A 19,498-nucleotide genomic window follows, 5' to 3' on the forward strand; every position below is an offset into this window, starting at 1 on the left:
GGCCATCTTCGGGCCGGGCCGGGCCGAGGGGAGGGAGGGGGGAGGTGGTGGAGCTGGCGTGGTTTCACCTCCCATGTCTTTGTTTTAAACTTCCCGCAGGCCTGTGGTGGTGCTCTCGTGTTTCTGGCTCAGCTGCAGCCGCGGGATGGCCCTTCCCCGGCTGCTGGCGCGGGCGCTGCACCGGGCAGCCGCTGTCTGTGCCCCCGCGGCACCAGGTGAGGAAGGAGTGCTTGTCTCATCCAGGGGGTCTGGGGAGTCCTTTTTCTCCCCTCGGGGAGTTTGAGTGTGCGTTTCCTCCCCGGGACACCGGTCAGGGTAGTCTACGCACTCTTAATATCACACCTGCGACAAGTTATTTTGCCTGTATCGCTTTAGTAAGTGTCTTCTCTAAATAATGTTTTTATTTGAGTTTTGGCGTCTCAACGTGAATCACGATTCAAAGTTCATCAAGACCAATTAGTCTAGGTTTTTTTCTGAGCTTTGTTTTTTGACCCCCTACCCTCTGCAGCACACAATCTATAATAAACAACAGGCTGAATGCTTGAGATAATAGCTGGAAAATAAGCCCTTCTTTACTTTTAATTGTAAAGGCTGTGATGAAGGCAGCGAGATTGGCTCCTGTAATTATTTATATATGTCTAGGTAATGGCATCCTTCCGACTTCTTGTAAGCTGAACCTATTGCCCATTCTGTAAACGGTGTGCTTGGTTTTACACCTTAAACCGTGATTACAGACAGGCACACTGGAGTCTGGGCAAAGTCTTCTGTAATCCTAGTTCAGGCCTTTTCTCAGTAGTTGCAGGCAGGAAACGTCAATCAATTTACACGGGCACGGTGGGTGTCTGTTTCATGCATGTTTCAGTCTTGGCTTGCCAAGCCCCCTTGATCCTCTGTCTTCTCTTCATCAGGAACTTCAGTGGCAGCACAAGGGGCTTCAAACTCCAGGAAGGCAGTTTTAGATTAGATAGGAAAAAATTCCTCCCTGTGAGGGTGGTGAGGCTCTGGCACAGATTGCCCGTAGAAACTCTATCTACCTCATCCCTGGAAGTGTCCAAGGCCAGGTTGGATGGACTCTGAGCAATCTGGTCTATGGAAGGTGTCCCACTAGACAGGGGATTGGAAGTAAATGATCTTCAACTTTAAACCAAACTGTTGTATTATTCTGGATTTGAATGTGGAATGGGCAGCATCACTCAGGGCTGATCTATCTGTGGCTTTTCCTTCTCTTCCTCCTGAACTTTTCAGGGCAACAGTTTGCAGCAAGGCTGTGTTCAGATTTCTGGGTGAAAGTTTGACTGAGATACAGAAATAATCCCACTAAAAATATGTTTGGACTAACCTCACTTAATATTTATGTCATAGTATCTTATTGAAGATGTATATATGAAGCAATTTCTCTGTTTATGGCTTAATTGTTTTGGGAGGGGAAACTCTCTAACTATTCTGTCTCACTCGTCTGCAAAAGCCATGAGAGGTTTTATTATTTTTATTCAAGACTTCAACAGTTTTGTCATTCGGACCAACACATGTGGAGAGCTGCGTTCAGCTCACGTGGGACAGAAGGTGACCCTGTATGGATGGATTCAGTATCAAAGGTAAATGCAAACCACAGTAAAAAAGGAGATGATTATTTGTCAGATCCAGAGTATGCTCTAGGGCTGGATTCAGACCCTGCTTTTTATGCTTCAAGTTATCTTTTTGTGTCCTACAGTGCTCCCTTTTGAAGTGATTAAACCAGTTGAGAAACAAGTCAGATCAGTATTTCAGAGTTACATACAAATGTTAATGTATCCTCACTGCAACATTGTAAAGCAGTAAAGAATTGTCGTCATTGTATAGGAGAGAAATAAATAAATAGCTTATTTATAGCAATTCTTATGGCAGTGAGCAAATAACTTCCCTGTGAGGGTGGTGAGGCCCTGGCACAGGTTGCCCAGAGAAGCTGTGGCTGTCCCATCCCTGGAAGGGTTCAAGGCCAGGCTGGGTGGGGCTTGGTCTAATGGGAAGTGTCCTGCCCGTGGCAGGGTGTTGGAACGAGCTAAACTTTAAGGTCCTTTCCAACCCAAACCATTCCATGATTCTACAACTTCTTTTATATAGAGTCCTTAAATTTCAAGCAAATAATGTTGTCTTTTCAACCACAGCATCTAATGAAGCATGTTTAAAAATGCAAGGTTTGCTTAAAAAAGAAGTATTAAGAAAAGATAGTAGAGGATGGAATGTGAATTCCAATGGTTTCCTTGTAGGTGGTGTGATATAATCTCTCCTAATGGAGTTGAACATTTTATAAATGTAGGGTGAAAAATGTGGACAGTGCCCCCAAAATGTCCTGTTTGTGGCTATGTGCTTGTACCATGGAGATAGATTCTGTGGCTTGGATGAAGTTAATTTGTCAGAAGTTGCCTTTTTGCATTTCACAGCCCAGAGAGGCTGGTTTTTACCCAGCATTGTTCTCCAGTGATGCTCTGCATGGATTTTTTTTTTAAATTTTGTTTTAGGAGGTCGTGAGCACCTTGTCTTTGAACAATTGTGGATGGGGATCCAGGAAACAGAATTAGGATTATTGCATTGTGATTGTTATGATCTTGTTTTTAAAGGCAGCCAGAGCATTTTCCTTTTGACAGTTTCTTGATGGATAAAGTACAATGGCAGCTGTCTCTGCTGCAGCTGAAGAGATCAAGATTTATGATTCTGGGTTTAGCAGTGTGGAACTTTTTATGGGACCAGTGTTCTCCTTCTTGCCTTATGATTGGATTATTTTTATTTTTTAAATCCATGTGAACTTTAGCTTTATCGTTCATTTAATTGTGTTTAGCTGAATGATGTTTCCCAGCAGGAAAATGCACATGTCCAGAATCCCTGCTCAATGTGGATTAACATTCAAGTTAAAATTTTGCCTGTCCTGGTTATTTCTACGTTGTTTGTTGCTGGTCACAATCTGAAACTATTTGTTCAGTTTGGATTCAGGTGTGGGAGAAGTGTCTGTACTTTCAGTAGCTGGAAGTGCTTTGAGATGAGTCACAGGGTTCAGAAAGTAGCCAGTTGCCGTGTGCCCTATAAAGTAGAAACTACTAAATTAGTGAAAAAAACGGTTTTCCTTTTGTGTTTTTCATGGATCAGACAAGGCCTGTTTCTGGTTTTGAGGGATTTCCAGGGACTGACCCAGATTATCATTCCACAGGATGAGGTAAGTGCTACCACAGTGTGAGCCTGTGTTTTTATTTTCCCTTTGGTAGCTTGGGTCCAGCAGACACAGAGAGCAGAACCAAGTGCTTGGTCAGACCCCGTGCTCTGACTCACAGGGAGGTTCAAGTGTTATCGGACCCTGACCTGACACTGCAACAGAAACGTTAGTACTGTTTCCCCTGGCTTAAGAGTGATTTTGGATTCAAATGGGCTGTCAAGAAATGAGGTGCATTTGCCCTGTTCTTTGAATTTCTGTGAGACTTTGACATCTCCTTGCAGGCACATTTCCACGTGAAGAAGCTCCTGTCTAATGCCCCAGTGGAGTCTGTGGTGAGAGTGACTGGAATCGTGTCCCCTCGGCCGCCAGGGCAGGAGAATCCGGTGAGGATGGTGGGATCTCTCAGGGGTTTTGTTCCTTGTGGAAAAGAACACTGGATTGTAGATTTATGGTTGTGTTGGTGTCATAGCGCTGCCGTTGGTTCTGGGTGTGTGACAGCCTATCCTCAGATAATGTGAGGTGAAATAACTGCTATGTCATATAACTTAGGAGAACCTCAAAGCACATTGCGGGCACCCACAAATTAAACTGCATCCCAGCTCTTTGCAAGGATAATGGCTGGCTTTTCTAGGCTTTCAAAGTGTGAGGGAGAAATTTCTTAAAAATAAATATTGTCGTTGCAAGTTCCACAGCATGTGATGACCTGTTTCTTACTCAGAATAGATTTTGCTGTTGTCATTCAACCTCAACAGAGGCTGATTTTTTTAATGTTCTGTATTCCTCAGCTCTCATTGTAATCAGCTGTAGGTTAATCTGTCAGGATTGTACAATGTCACCATGATCTAAAAAGAGAACCTGGATTTATGGTCATAACTTTTTGCTCTGACCACTTGTAGATGTCCATGAAGCATCCAGGCTTCAAGCAACGCCTTTATTTCTTTTGTTCATGTTCTTTTTGTTCTTTTGTTGGAAGGTTGTATGTACTTTCTCCTGGTAAATAGCAAGAGCTCTACAGGCTCAAATGAACTTTGCTATGCCTCAGTGCTATGTGAGGGAAGCTGCCTGCTCTCCCCTTGGGATTGAAGAAAGAAAGACTAGTTCTGAGAACTAGTGTTCAGAACTGGAAGTTCTGAGAAGTTCCTCAAATTTGCCTTTTTTGATTTGTATTAAGGGCTGCTGCTAATGTACACTAAAACGTATACACTGTGTGGTTCTGAGGTTAACTGAGATACTAATTGGTAGTATTTTGTTCAAATATGTGTGCCCTAGAAAGCGCTGAGCCTGACTTCCTCTGCTCAACATGTCCTTTGAGGAGAAGGCACAGGAAAAGTAATTGTGTTTCTTGAAGAGACCAGTATGCTCCTGGGAAAAAACCTGCCATCTTTGGTGAGGTGACTTGTGTTTTTCTGAACAGAAGGAGAAATCTGTCCTTGAGAGAAGCTGTCTGAGTTAGAAGGCAGGGAAGATAACCGCATGGTTTCTTTTTTCCCTTTGACCATCTGTGAAATACCTTTGTCCAATTGTTTTGAGTTTTAATTTTTTTCTTGCCTTTTTGCTCCAGAAAATGCCTACAGGGGATATCGAAGTAAAAGCGGAGACTGCAGAGATCCTGAACTTCTGCAAGAAGCTGCCTTTTGAAATCAAGGATTTTATCAAGGTGTCTTTTTTTTTTAATTGTTGTTGTTGTTGTTGTTGTTGTTTCCCCGAAGTGGTGGCTTTTCAATATAGTGGGAATTTGCCTGTGTTGATAGCAAAACATCTGAGAGCTTAGTCTGGTTCTCCCAGCTTTGCTTTGGGGAAATAATATTTAAAATAGAGGTACTCCTTGTTTCCTGTGAGGATGTATTTCTAAGAGCTAAGCAGAAAACAAGGCTTGAGTGATTGCAGATTTCAAAATGTCAGTGTAAGGATAGTAAAGGGAAGAGTGAAAGAATAGGGCTATGCTAGCTTTTTCTTTGAGTTTGAAACAAAAGAGGCAGCTCTTATCATGGTAAATATGTGGGGTTTTTTGAATTATGGAATCAAGATGTGATTTGGGTTGGAAGGGACCTTAAAGATCATCTCATTCCAATCACCTGCCATGGGCAGGGACACCTTCTTCTAGACACATTGCTCAGAGCCCTAGCCAATCTGGCCTTGAACACTTCCAGGGTTGAGGCAGCCACAGCTTCTCTGGGCAGTTTGGGTTTTTTTTTAAGTGATTGTCGTGTGTGAAAACACTCTGGTGGATGCTTGTGTAGGTTGTGGGTAGTGGTTGATTTGTGGCAGTTGAGCAGCATTCCTTTTTAGCTTCTCCCTTTTTTCCTGTGGCTTTAGGAGCAGCTGCAGTAGACATGGAGTTTGAGTTTTGTCTCTGAATCCCCATTCTCTCTCCTCCCCAGAAGTCGGAGGCCTTACGGATGCAGTATCGCTACTTGGACTTGCGCAGCTTCCAGCTGCAGCACAACCTGCGGCTGAGGTCACAAGTGGTGATGAGGATGAGGGAGTATCTCTGCAACCTCCATGGTGAGACATGTACTTCAACAACAGTGTGCAGAAAAGAACATTTTAACTCTCCTTTCTGCTGTTTCCTATTGCTGGGAGAAATCCCAGCCAGCTGCTCCAAACTGGTCCCACTCAGTAAGGACATGTCTGCTTGTGTTGGGGTCTTTAGAGGGTTGTTGCCAGGCCTGAAGAACAATGTTGAAATCTCTTGGCATGCTGCAAGCGAGTTGTTTCCAATAAGCTGGTTACAGTGAGAAATGGAAGTTTTGCAAGTAGTTTCCCTCTTTTGGTCACCCAGTTGACGCATGTCAGAGGGATGGATCTCTTCTAGGGCTTTTGCTTCTCTTAGACACCTTTTTGGAAAAGCAGTACCTAGTTCAGAATGGATAGAGAATGAACAATTTTTCAGCCTGATTCGAGTCCTCTGTCATCTACATTTCTGGCAGGACATCAGGGTAGCTCAGAGCCTTTCAATCTGTCATTACAGGAATTATTCTTAGAAGCAACAGTCTGTGGATTTTGGAGAGGCTCCATGGTGTGCTAGATGACCTATTTGGCTGACTGACCATACTCTAGCTTAACTCTGTCATATTAGTTCTTCCTGCTCTCAGCATATTCTGTGTCTGAAGCATGTGTTTGTTCCCCAGGGTTTGTGGATGTAGAAACTCCAACGCTCTTTAAAAGAACCCCCGGGGTATGTATGTGATGCTTTTTGACCTCCTGCAGCTGCACAGGCAGTTCATGGTGGAATTGTTGTCAGTTACCACTCAGCCTTCATCGCTTTTCCCTCACTAAGTAACAGGTCTTTTAACTTCTGATATGATCCATGGATCCTTTTAAAAGTAAAGGGGTAGAAAAGGGAGAAGTGAAAACTTGAGTCTTAATTTTGAACCTTCAAATGAATAAAGCTTCTGTCTTGTAGAGCATGTGCTGGATGCAAGTCTGTCCTTGGATTATAAAACCAAAAAACTTCCTTAAAGCACTGTCTTCCCAGCATTTATCTCTTAACCAGTAGGTTACTGCAGTTGTCATACTCAAGTAAATGTAATTTCTGAATTTACGTTCCTTTCTTTCACTTCAAAAATAGTCGCAGAGAAGAGAGCTGTAGCTGAGGAATTGTTGATGCAGCGAGTGTGGAGTTCTTGCATTTAAACCCCTATCTTGGATGGGGTATTACCCATGTATTATGTATTAGTCTCTCAGACCAGGAGGTGGAGAATTCTCCTTTGGGATACTTTGGACGAAGTTGGTTAACAGATCTTAAGTGTAATGTACAAAGAGCCATTTCCTCACAAGTGGGATTTCATAATGGGGAAATAGGTCCTTTCCTCTTGTGCTCTGTCAAGAATTGGGACCACTTACTTGTTGAACTCTGTCAATTTTCATTCTGATGCTTAGGGAGCCAAAGAATTCGTTGTGCCCTCGAGGGAAGCAGGCAAGTTCTATTGCCTGCCACAGAGTCCTCAACAGTTCAAGCAACTCCTCATGGTTGGAGGCCTGGACAGGTAAGAGTTTCTTGGAGTCCTGTTCAGTGCATGTCCCATCCAGGGTTGGCTTGCTTTGATCTGTGAAGTTTTAGATACTTCTCCCCAAAAACTTACTGCCAAGGGTTTTGTGTTTTGAAGAGGAGTCCTTAAGTACTTGAGACTTTCCACCTAGGCCAGGCTTTTTGCCCTTCCAGTCAGAGGAAATGTATCCTGTTGGAAGGCTGAAATCTTCACTGCTGCTTTAAATGTAAACCTGATCTGAAGCACAGTCTGCCTCAAGGGTGGAAAATCCAATGTGTGATAAAAGCTTCTTGTAGAAGAGTAACCTACAAAACTAATTGAGACAAGACTGGGCTTCTGAGCATGACAGAGACAGGGAAAGCATGTTCTCAAGGTGCTTGAATACCAAGTTTTTAACTGGGCTTGCTTCTCCAAATAAAACTGAAGGAGAGGGAAACAGTTCTTCACACAGTGAACTACAGGCCAGGTCTCGTCTGTGAATTTTGCATGGCTGTTAGTAGAGTGTAGTGGGAGGTGAAAAAGAGTTGAGTATGGGGCTGTTGGAGACCAGCTCACCTGGCAGCCTCCACATGCCTCTGGAAGATATGGTTGGAGATGGATACAGCTGCTGATGCAGTTGCTTCCACTCAAGATTTCATGCTCTTCAAGGGTTGAGAACGAAGATCATCTGCTGCAAAGGGAACAAAACACTCTCTCTGTTCTTTTTTTCCTCCCATTGTCTTTTTTTATGATCAGTTAATTCTATAGCCACAATATTGATTGTAGTTGTAATTTAGGGTGCTTTAAATTGTTATCTAAGGAACAGTGCTGTTGCAGGTACTTCCAGGTTGCTCGCTGCTACCGAGATGAGGGTTCACGGCCTGACAGGCAGCCTGAATTCACACAGGTAACCAGCTCGTGCTGCTGCCTCAACTTAGATAGCTTTTTTAGCTGTTTCCCCTTCTGAAGGCTTGGTTTGTGCTAGTCTGGTGTTGCTTGGGGGGTACAGAGTTGTTTGGTGTGTGTTTGTGCTTGATAATGCAATCTTCTCTGTCCTGCTGGGTCAGGCATCCCATTCCTCAGCCTTGAGATCCCAGGCAGAATTAGCCTGGTTTATTCAATGCTGCTTCTTATGTCCTTGTCATGATTACCTCATTGGGCTCTCTGAGGTGGTTGTTTCCTGAGTCATCAGGCTGTAGGGAGATCATAATCACATCGCCAGACTAATGCAGTTGTGCTCTGATGTCATGTCATATGTTGCTTCTTGTTTTGCCGCCTTTGTGCTCAGGAGCTTCTACAAGTTGCAGTGTGAAAGCAAAACCTATAGCTAATGTTGAATTCCCCCTCTTGTTTCCTGTTTTAAGATAGATATAGAGATGTCATTTGTAGATCAAGCTGGAATCCAGAGACTGATAGAGGGCCTCCTGCAATATTCCTGGCCTGAGGAAAGAGGTTCCATTTCAACTCCTTTCCCTTCCATGACATACAAAGAGGCACTGTCTCAGTATGGGACTGACAAACCAGACACTCGCTTTGAGATGAAGGTGAGGGTTTGCCCACTGTAAACTTGCAGCTTTTTCTTTCCGTTAGTGTTTTAATAATCTTTAGATCATATGTACATGATTGGCTGGAGTTCTGAGTGCTGTAATTTACCCAAGGGGTCTGTCCCATCAGACCCCTTTGTACAGGTCTCGGTGAGGAGTGGGTTTGATTAGTTGGCTGCAGAAAACGTATGTTCTAATAAAATTTTATTTTAAAGATAATGTATTGTCAGGAAGCAATGCACCTTGAGTGTTTTAGGAGCAAAAGCTCCTAAAAGGGAATAGTGTTGAAGGTGTTAAGACACAGGTACAGGACTTTTGCTTCATGTTCCTACTACCAAGGCTCTTTCCCATCTCTCCTTTCTCAGATAGTGGATATCAGTGATGTTTTACGTCTATCAGACATTGAGTTTGTGCAGAATGCACTCAGTTACCCACATGGCACCATCAGAGCCATTTGTATCCCTCAGGGAGTGGTAAGTGATTCTTTTACATTCCTGCTATGGTTTATGTGAAATAAATAAAATGCCATCTGAATTTCTTCATTAGAAGAACACATTCTTGCTGTGTCCTTCAGGGAACTTGGGATTCATTGTAATCAATGTCCAAAGGTTGGGCTGAGTGGTGTTAGAATGGAGATGATCAGATGATGGGAAAACTGTATTATCCTTAGGAAAGGCAAGAAGAGAATGAAGCTGCAAGATCCTTTGAGGATAGGGAATCCTCTCAGGGTTTCACCTTGCTTTTTGTCAGCCTTTTGATGTGCATCTTAATAATAAATTGTACCTCATGGTAAGAGATTGAAACAGGGCTGAGTATGGCACAGCTCTGGGCTAGGCAGAGAAAGGTCAGGGTACATGTCCTTCTCATGTTTGCTTTAGCTGCATTTGTGGGCACAAATCATGTCTTATTTTGAGAATGTCACGGACCAAATCCAAGGCTTACAATAGACGTAGAAGTTTGTTTGACACAGCCAGATATATTGGCAGAGAAGCAGATTTAATTCTGGCTGTGGGCATTGTTGTAGCTTGAACAGTATGGAAAAAATAAATCCACTAAATAATGAGTTTTCTTTTGGGAATAGGACTTTCTGACCATGGTTTCTCTCAGGATTCCTTTCATTTTAACACAAAGTGCAAGTTAGTGGCTTCCCACCAGAGGGCACTGAGGTGTGTGTTTTAGCAACACTAAAGTGGAATCTTGAGCCTTTCTGAACACTAGAGTAGATGAAAAAAAATTAAGATCTGGACTCATTTACTGCGTTTTGCTGCATATGGTTTCTCTCTGTTGCTCTAAATTGAGCTCTGCCTTCCCCATCAACAGTGTGGTGGTGTAACCTGCTTTCTGTAGGCTGGAGGCAGCTAGTTGGTATGATCTGTACACCTAGAGGGGTCGCTTCTAGGAGGGACATCCAAACTACAACCCGGTGCTGTGGGCCCTGTCCTGTTCCACAGCCTTCATAAGAACTTGTACTAGAAGCAAAAGAATTTGAGAAGGTTGGAAACAGCTTAGTAATTTGAATCCTAGTCAAGCTTTCCAAGAATTTTGCTGATCTTTACTGTATTCTCTTGTTCTTTCCCCAGAGGTATCTTAAAAATAAAGACTTGGAGTCATTAAAGGAGTCAGCAAAATCCCAGTTTAACCAGGTGAGACAGGAATGCTGCTGAGTTATTGGAATGGGTGAATGACAAAGTGTGTTTAAGGGCAGAGGAAGGTAGAAGAGCAGTTTTTAATAGCTGAGAGTCAGTGCCTGACCACGTGATGCTTCAAGGCAAGAGAGGGCAGCACTGCACTAAACATACTCTTATCTTTCTTTAGGAAATCATGGAAATTATCCGCAGGCCTGATGGAAGCTTGAAGTCCCTGCTTACCAAGGTTCTTGGTGAGAAGCAGCAGTTGGAGCTTATCCATGCACTGAACATGCAGGTGGATGATGTGGTGCTGCTGGCAGCTGGTGAACATAAGCAAGTGGTATGAGGCATTTCTTGGCTGGCTGTGTGAGTTGAGTGTTGCTGATGATGGTTTTCATGTTATCTGACCTTAGTCTGATTCTTCTTGTTTAAATAGGTCATCGTCTAATTCTCTGTTTCTCTAGAGCAGAAGCTATAGCAACAGCAAATAAAGCATGAAATGTACCTATTACTTTTATTGCCCCCAGTCAAATTCTGGGAAGGCATTGTAACTGAAGTGAAGGCTGAAATATAAGAAAAAAACCCTGCAACAAATCAGTACCTCCTTTTCTTTCACCTTAACTTAATTTTTAAAGCATCAAGCTTTTTGGAAAACAAGGTCAACTAGGTAATTCTGTCTCCCATAAGTGGATGACTTATTAGCAGCACTGGTGGGAGATTCTGTCCCTACCCTTCTCCATATTCTTGCCAGCAGATGTTGCCTTCCAAGCATTGGTGTATTACAAGGTGTTGTGCTCTGCTTGATAGCCAAAATTTTGTTGTACGCACTCTTTCTCTATGCCTTCATTTCTTTGTCTGCAAAGTGTAGAACTTACATGGGCTCCTCCAGTTAATCCACATATGTGTAGCTTGAGGTTAGTCTAAAAAAGTTCCGTGAAGAGGGAAGAGTTGGAAGAAAATGGACTTTCGGGCTCCTTACTTGTTTTTTGTCAAACCCTGGAGCTGCTGCTGCCTCAGCAGGAAGGGGATATGTTTCGGGATACAAGGCAGAAATGTTTAAGGCAAGAGTGCATTACAGTTGATGCTGCCTTTATGAACCACTCTCTTTCCCTGGTCGGTGTTTGATGACTTCCCCCCTGGTAAAGTTGCCCTGTCTTATGCTCTCCCTTCTCTGTTGCAGTGCTCTGCATTAGGAAGCCTGCGGTTGTTGAGTGCCATCCTCCTTGAGACAGCTGGGCTGGCACTCCGTGATCCTACAGCTTTTCACTTTCTGTGGGTAGTGGATTTCCCCCTTTTCCTCCCGAAGGCCAAGAATCCCACTGAACTGGAATCTGCTCATCACCCCTTCACTGCCCCACATCCTTCAGATGCCAGCCTCCTCTATTCTGATCCCACAAAGGTAACTAACTTCATGCCTGCCATGCTCTCTCTTTTACAGCAGCTCACATGGAAAACTAGGCAAGTAGCAGCTGGTTTTAGTATAAAAAGAGATGTTGTTCCATGGAATTGACTGCATAAGGAAGACGTAGATCTGTTGGAATGAGTCCAGAGGAGGCGACTAAGATGATCAAAGGGTTGGAGTACCTCTGCTATGAAGACAGGCTGAAGGAGCTGGGTTTTTTCTGCATGAAGAAGAGAAAGCTTCAGGGAGACATTAAAGCCCCTTCCAGTGCCCAGATAAGCTACAGAAGAGCTGGAGATGGATGTTTTACAAGGGCAAGCAGTGATAGGACAAGGAGAAATGGCTTTAAGCTGAAAGAGGGTAGATTTAAATTGGATGTTAGGAAGAAATCCTTCCCTGTGAGGGTGGTGAGGCCCTGGCACAGATTGCCCAGAGCAACTACGGCTGCCTCATCCTTGGAGATGTTCAAAGCCAGGTTGGATGGGGCTATGAGCAACCTGGCCTGGTGGAATGTATCCTCTGCCTGTGGCAGGGTGTTGGAACAACATGATCTTTAAAGTCCCTCCCAACCCAGGCCATTCTGTGATCTTGTCTGTGTCTGTTTGGAAGAGATGGCTTCCCCAGTGCTCTGAGGGGCAGTATCCACATGTGTCCCTGACAAAAGGAGCTTCAGGTTTTGATCAATCCCTTCAAAAGGATTTCTGCTGTTTCCACGTCTGTCAGAGGCAGTCCATGCCTCCAGCAGGACTGCTACCTGAACTGCAACATACCCCCGAGAGACCAGTGTTGTAGTGTTTCATGGCTTCATTCCCAGAGCGTTTGCCATCATTGTGCAGGTTGCTGTTGGATGCAGCTGTGCCCCAGCCTCACTGAGGTGCCTGTTCATTCCTCTCTGCAGGTCCGTAGCCAGCACTACGACCTTGTGCTGAATGGCAATGAGGTTGGAGGTGGCTCCATCAGAATTCACAGTGCAGAACAACAACGTTTTGTGCTGGAGAAAGTGCTGAAGGTAACACCTACAGATGTCTCTAATATTCTCTTGGAGATTTAAAGGACTAATTAGTTCAAATGTTAATTTAATATTCTGAAAGAGACACTCACGTGCTTCTCAGATAAAGAAACATAACTCCTAGCCCTGAGCAATGGATGACTTAATTGTATCCTCATCTTGTGTTGCTAATAGGAAGAGCATTGCTTGTCCAGTGACACTTAGGTAATTTTGCAGGAGGATTCTGAGGTGCTTTCCCATCTGCTTGAGGCTTTGGAATTAGGAGCTCCCCCTCATGGAGGAATTGCCTTAGGTAAGTGCTCTGTAGCTCTGCAGATGCAGGTGTGTTGTGCCCTTTTTTAGCATACTAGACCCCAGGAACATGCTTGTTAGGAAAAACCTTGTCTCCTCCTGATGGAGGTGGCTGTTCAGGTGTTGATTTTGGCACATCTGCCTGGTAACACTGGGCTTACACAGTGCTTCCATCTCTGCAGCAGCTTTGGGGAAATAAACAGAGGTCTAGTCACCAAGATTAGGTTGTCTTTGTTCTCATTCCTGTGCAACCAGAGCAGGATCCCTGTACTTCATGCTGAGAGGTCTAGGGCAGCTTAGTACTTTGTGTTTCACACCCTTGCCCTCTGCTTCAGTCTCACTTCCCTTCTCCCTTATCTGTTTTGCTCACTAATTCAGATAATGTCAGGATCTTTTTTTCCTAGAATGCTGCAAGTTTGAGGTTTAACAAAAGAGGGGAAAAAACCCCAACTAATCAACAACACCCTTCCCACACACACCAAAACAAACAAAAATGCCTACAAAAAACAAAGATGGCATTTTAATCTGTGGTCTCTCAGTGTGACTTCCCTCCATCCAGACACCCAGCGGCTCTTGTTATTTTTGAATTCCTCCTGGTTGTTGTAATCTTTCTGAACTGGTTGACCAAGAGCTCTGAGCGGTCAAGCAGAGCCCTGACAGTGTCCTGCCACTTAGCTGCCCCAATTTTGTTATGCTATGTTTGCAAAGACACTGTCTCTGTCGTTGCAGAACTTTGTGCAATATTGAAAGGCTTTATTTTGGTCGGCATTTCTTCTCTTGAGGCAAGTCTCTTACTCTGCTACTTGTTGAGAATTCATTTTGCTTCACTCTTTTTCTTCAAGCTCAATAATATTACCCACTCTATCTTTCTGATTTTTCTGACTCAGAGGAAGTAATATAGAGCCATAACTCAAGTGGTTCACCAATTTGTCTTCTTCTTCTAGGACTTGACAGGCTGATCTCTCTTATTGTTGACGCTCCAAGTATCCGAGATGTCATTGCATTCCCAAAATCCTTCAGGGGACGAGACCTGATGGCCAACGCTCCAGACTATGTCACTCCAGAAGAACTAGAGCCGTATCACATCCAGGTTTCCTGGCCTCTTGAAGAAAAAGAGGCAAATTAAAACTAACTTAAAACCAATGATGTAAGCTGATCTGTGTAACCAGAGGTGGTTACAGCTTCTAAATGGATTCAGTTCAGAAAATGTCAGTTGCTGTGGCAGGGTGGGGGACAATCCAACTCCACTATACACTGGCAGTTTCAGGATTGAATGGAAAGTAGATCTGAGGGCTCCCTGATAGGAATTCAGTATTGGGTGGTAATTGGAAGGAGAAGTAGAAAAGCAAAAGAATATAATTTTAGCATAGGACATTGAGACTGTTTGCTTTAGGGTGTCATTAGAGAGAAGATGGGATCTGTTTTTTTCCAATCCCCACTTTTGACATGTCCCTTGTCAAGTATTTCTCCTCCCATCTGGAGGAGATAGTCAGCTTCCCTGGCAGGACAGTGTGTGTTCCTGATAATCATTAAATCATGTCAGCTGAGGACTGTGACAATAAAGCTGTGCTGGGCCAAGAGCTCTGGACACTACACAACTTCAGTGCAATCAGCAACTCGTCTCGTGTTGGAGGATACAAGATCATGCAGAACTTTGCCATGGGAAGTTCATATTCAGCTATGTTCTCCCTTCAGAGGAGAGGGAGAGAAGCATCAATGTTTATAATGGTTGTCCTTGTAATATTTGTCAAAGAGGTGATGGTCTGTCTTTGGGGCCTGTGGTCCCTGTGCTTTTCAGTACAGTAATTAAGGGTTTGTATGTTTATTTATAAAGTTTACCTGGCGATGTGGTTTTGGCTGAGTGTAGCTTTTGGCTTTCTGTACTTATTGCAAACTGCCAGTTTTTCTTGGGGACCCCTGATCCCTCCAGGAGATGACAAGAAACCTGTGGCAGCATAGCAGAGTTACCAGTCTTCTGTGAGTTCTGCCTGGTGCTGCCAGCCCCCTGCTACAGTGATAAGTGATGCAGCAGCACATTCCTCCCAAGTAACTTTGTCTCTATCCCACAGCAGAGAATCCACAGTGCAGGAGTGAACAGCATCCTACCTGGCCAGGCCACTCAGCTCTGCCTTGCAGTGTTTGTACAGCAGGTAGAGGCACTCCAGTGGGTGTTCTGCACTCTATGTTTAGCCTGGAGAAAGCAGTAAACTGGCAGGAGGAGAGGAGGAAGGTGAGGAAGCTGAGGAAAAGAGAAGGAAGAGATGACTTTATTAACATCAGAAGGTTTTGTGAAGGAAGAAAACCATGAACTACTGTGTCCGAGCTGGGAAGGGCAGCAGGAGGCACGTGGCAGGGGAAGTGCACGAGGACAGAAGGAAGACTGCAATTCTTGGCTGAGCTGATGCAGAGCTCCAGCTTTCTGCTGGAGAGCCTGTTCTGTAGATTCTGTCAAATCCTGGTCTGCTCTAAGGGTTATCTGCTAACTATGGGATAACATGGCATGGTGATGCACACTGTTATTTCTTAAATACTGCACTGTCCTGTTGATAAGAATCCATAAGGGAAATGACTCTTAAGACTGGGGAGTTTTTGAGTATCATCCATACAGAAGTGAGAGTAGAGCTGACTTGCTGCTGCTTTGCAGATTATAAAATGGAGTTGTATGTGTAAAAGAAAACTTAAATCCTTTCTTATCTCATGGTATGATTGTTATTTTCGGTCTCAAAGCATGGTTAAATGTTATTTAAAACAATCCTGGATTTGTATTCACATTCATTCTAGCCAAATGCTGAATTCCTTTTTTTTTCCCTTGTATGAGGTATTCATTCTTATCTTAAAGTTAATTCACCTTTAGTTTACTTTTTTTTTTTTTTCAATTTTCTTTAAGTAGAAGTTGTCAGTAATGTAGTGAGGATCAGCTTACAGAGAGAAATGGATCTGAGCAGATCCATTTTAAGCTGTGATCCTTGTGGGTCCCTTTCAACTCGGGACATTCTAAAAACAATTTATTTTTTGTTATTGCTTTTGCAAAGAGGAGAGTCACCCTATGACAGTTATACCAGACATTTTCATTCCTGTGTTGGGGTGATATGGAATAAAGCCACTACAGGCTCTGTGTTATATTCAGACTGCTGTTTTAGAAGATGCTGGACTTTGTTACTTAGTTTCTTTACTGATAGTGTGATTAGGATTTGCATGGAATTTGCATGAGGATCATCTGTGTTGCCAAAGCAGGGATGTCAGAAGCTTGTTTGAGGTCATGGAATATGGAAGATAAGTTACTTTGAGAAGTTCCTCGCTCCCCTCAGACTGTTATTTATAGTAACTGCGAAGATAATGTGCTGACATTTGCTTTTTAATTGTGAAATGAGGGGTACTGTGTCACTTGGTTAGTACCTGTTTGCAAAGGCAAATTCTGTTTACCTCTGATGAGTCCCAAATTAGGATTATCAAGTGTTCAAAGGGAAACTGATGCTCTAAGAGGCTTAGGCAGAAATGTAACACTGCCTGGAATGTTCTCTTTGAGAGCACTTGTTAAAACATGTGAGGGAGCTGTCTCCGAGTCCTCCACCTCCCTCTTGTGCAAGCTGCTTTGTGTGGTGTTTGTTTACCCACTGCTGTATTAAGGACGTACTGCAGTTATAAGTCTGTGACACAGCTACAGGGGGGAGAAAAAAAAATCCAACAAAACACATTGTCTGAGCTGCTGCCACAATTAGGTCAGTGGAAAAGATGCGTCCCAAATCCATGCAAGCCATTTGTGCTTGGATTTGTGAATGAAGGTGCCTTGCAAGACAAGTATGGGAGTTTGCCAGTGTTGTGTGAATGTTGCCACAGAGAGGATATTAATTTTTTTTGTTGTTGTTTTATAGGGCATTGTGAAAGGTTTTGCTTGGGCTTGTGGCAGTCTGATCTACAGAAAATCACTGAAACCACAATCTGGTTGGCACACTTGGCTGCATATTTTGGGAGAAGCAAGAGTAGACAGGCACTACAAAGAAATCCATGGAAATCAGGGGTGGTCATATTGCAGACTGGTATCTTCCTGCTTGCTGGAGAAAAACTGCTGGCCTGTGATCCTGAAAATAGATGTTAAAACCAGCACAGTGTTATCAGAAACACCTTTTAAAAATAATCCCCAAGCTGCAAGATTTCACAGGCCCTTTGTTGCTTCTACTCCTCGTTATTTTTCTTGTATCAGACAGACCTGTGAAGAAAGGCTGCTATGTCAGCTGTGATAGAAGATGCCAAGTTCTGGACTCCTATTAAAAGTCAATCTTTTCACTAGAGGTGTGGTATGTAAGAAGAAGCTGGTGGATCTGTATTGCTGTGTGGTTTGACATGGCTGGATACTGGTGGCTTTGTTGGGAATGGAATCATCAGCTGGACACAGGGTGCTCCCTGAGGATTTGTGTTGGATCTTGGCTAAAACAGATCAACTTCTGCTTTTTGAATGTTCCCTGATGTGGTCTTCTCCACTCCAGACAAATTCACGACTGCATGGATGGGAAATGAACATCAGGGTGGGTGATAGGATTGTACAAGAATGCATTTGCAGGAGCCAGGGTTGGATGTAAGGCCTCTGTACTCCTTTGACCCCACCTGCTTGCTGATTTTCTTCTGCTGGATCTGAACAAAACACTGGTAAAATGGAGACAGTTTATTCCCCACCTGTAGAAGAACTGACTGATTATGTTTCAACGGATTTGACTGAACAACCCCCTAGTAAACTTATACTGCCCTTTCATAACAGCAGAGATAAGTTTCTGGTATGTTTCAGTGTATTTTTCCCCCTTCAGAACAGGAATGTAACATGCTGGTGGAATTCTCAGCAGCCAAAGTGTTAGTTGTTTTGTTTTATTTTATTTATTTTATTTTATTTATTTTATTTTATTTTTCTTAGTGTTTTCCAAGCCTATCCAGAACACTCCAGGTTAGACCAAGCTGAGGAGAAATTGCAGCCTTTGATTTCAGCCATCCTGGGCGGTTTGGTTGAATTTGGCTGCAAGAGTTTTGTACAGAGTGCATTAAAGACAGGAAGTGTTTTTCAGAACTCAAGCTGGAGTTTAATCCTGTATTATCCTGGTATCTCTCTGTAGAGTTAGCTAAATTTCAATAAAACTTACTATATTACAATATAACACAGCAGCTTTGTGTAATCCCATACACAGAGGTTCAAGGTGCTGATTAATTCCCACTTCTACTGAAAACAGAGCACTGCTATATGAAAATATCATTTGTATTAAGTCAACTTGAAATAGTCAAAGAATGGTTTCAGCTGTTGGCAGCTGGATTTTATAGCCACTATTTTATCGCATGGGGAAAAGGTGGGAACTGCTCTGTGCTGTTACTCCCCTGTAGTTCCTGACAGGACACTGGTGTATATTGTTCTCTCTTGGAGAGCACGGTGACCTTAGTTCAGACCTGATGTAAAGGACACAGTGTGGTGGAAACCAGAGGACACTGCTTGGTTATACCTGGACCCAGTGCTTCTGGGTATGAGCAGGAGGTGGTGCCTTGCACATTCCCAACCCCAGGAAAGTTGTGACTGCTGCTCTGGATTTCACCACCACCTCTCCCAGTGGGAGGAATAGAGCAGGTATGGTGTTGGGTGGTGCTGCACTGATGCCCAGCGTCTGATGAATGAAGGCAATCCCAGAAAATGAGTCTGTAATGGGAAGAGCAGAAGGATAAAGAGACCTTATGTGAGGATTTCTGTTTCTTCCCCAGTTAATTTTTACCTCTGGTTGCTTGCATGGTGATTTATTTGGTTGCTGTTGTAACCAGTGGTCTGGTAAGGGTGATTCCTGCACTCTTTAGCCCATGTAACAGCAGCAAGAAAGGCACAGGCACCAACAGCCCCCTAAACGGTACCAGCTGGAAATCCCCCATGTCAGCTTCACATGGCTTCACCTCTAAACGTTTGGGCTCTGATTTTAGGCTTGTGTTCTAATTTGTTGTGGTTTTTTCCAAAGCATTGTTTTATGTAATTAAAAAATGATGATTACATGCAGTCACCAGCTGTGCCAGCCACAATTTACAGCAAGCAGAGCTCCGTGACAGATACGTTCAAATGGATTGGTCACATTTGCCTCTAATAACCCATCAGGTGCCAGCTTGCTTGTGTTTTGATAGTCTTTGTGTTTACTGTAGAGCAGAAAAGTGTTGTTGGTAGTTCTCCCATTATCTTGGTCATATTTTAAATATATTTGTGGATTCCTGGAATCCTAAAATGGTTTGGGTTGGGAGGAACCTTAAAGATCATCCAGTTCTAACCTCCCTGCCATGGGCCACTAGACCGGGTTGCTCAGGGCCCCATACAGCCTGGCCTTGAACACTTTCATGGATGGGGCAGCCACAGCTTCTCTGGGCAACTTGTGCCAGGGCCTCACCACACTCATGGGGAAGAATGTCTTCCTAATGTCTAATATAAACCTACTCTCAATTTAAACCCATTCCTCCTTGTCCT

The 19,498-nt window shown here is 43.6% G+C and overlaps 1 protein-coding gene across 8 annotated transcripts; it reads left to right on the plus strand.

The window, feature by feature from the left end:
- The first annotated feature begins 50 nt into the window (after positions 1 to 50).
- On the plus strand, positions 51 to 18,170 carry DARS2 (aspartyl-tRNA synthetase 2, mitochondrial). Of its 8 annotated transcripts, XM_050306717.1 has the most exons (18): positions 51 to 215; positions 1,496 to 1,595; positions 3,121 to 3,187; positions 3,466 to 3,567; positions 4,746 to 4,841; positions 5,566 to 5,689; positions 6,316 to 6,362; positions 7,067 to 7,173; positions 7,993 to 8,062; positions 8,520 to 8,699; positions 9,065 to 9,172; positions 10,280 to 10,342; positions 10,515 to 10,667; positions 11,508 to 11,726; positions 12,628 to 12,738; positions 12,955 to 13,030; positions 13,974 to 14,119; positions 16,902 to 18,170. In XM_050306717.1, exons 1-18 carry the CDS (start codon positions 146 to 148, stop codon positions 17,265 to 17,267), a joined length of 2,205 nt encoding a protein of 734 aa, XP_050162674.1. In that variant the 5' UTR covers positions 51 to 145; the 3' UTR covers positions 17,268 to 18,170. The 8 variants fall into 8 exon arrangements, with proteins under 8 accessions (XP_050162674.1, XP_050162679.1, XP_050162677.1 ...); XM_050306722.1 differs by lacking the exon at positions 16,902 to 18,170 and having other exon boundaries at positions 13,974 to 15,223; XM_050306720.1 differs by lacking the exons at positions 51 to 215; positions 1,496 to 1,595 and adding an exon at positions 15,099 to 15,259 and having other exon boundaries at positions 1,607 to 3,187; positions 16,902 to 16,999.
- Positions 18,171 to 19,498: the final 1,328 nt, after the last annotated feature.

Source organism: Myiozetetes cayanensis, unplaced genomic scaffold, assembly GCF_022539395.1.
Source record: "Myiozetetes cayanensis isolate MyiCay16 unplaced genomic scaffold, myiCay2020 scf12, whole genome shotgun sequence".
NCBI classification, from domain to species: domain Eukaryota; kingdom Metazoa; phylum Chordata; class Aves; order Passeriformes; family Tyrannidae; genus Myiozetetes; species Myiozetetes cayanensis.

What these genes read in the sequence shown, in the direction of transcription:
- DARS2 (XM_050306716.1), top strand. Translation starts at nt 2,867, where the DNA reads ATGTGGATTAACATTCAAGTTAAAATTTTGCCTGTCCTGGTTATTTCT. An exon ending in TTTGTATCCCTCAGGGAGTG is followed by an intron (nt 9,173 to 10,279) that starts GTAAGTGATTCT and finishes TTCTTTCCCCAG; the next exon opens with AGGTATCTTAAAAATAAAGA. An exon ending in TCTATTCTGATCCCACAAAG is followed by an intron (nt 11,727 to 12,627) that starts GTAACTAACTTC and finishes TCCTCTCTGCAG; the next exon opens with GTCCGTAGCCAGCACTACGA.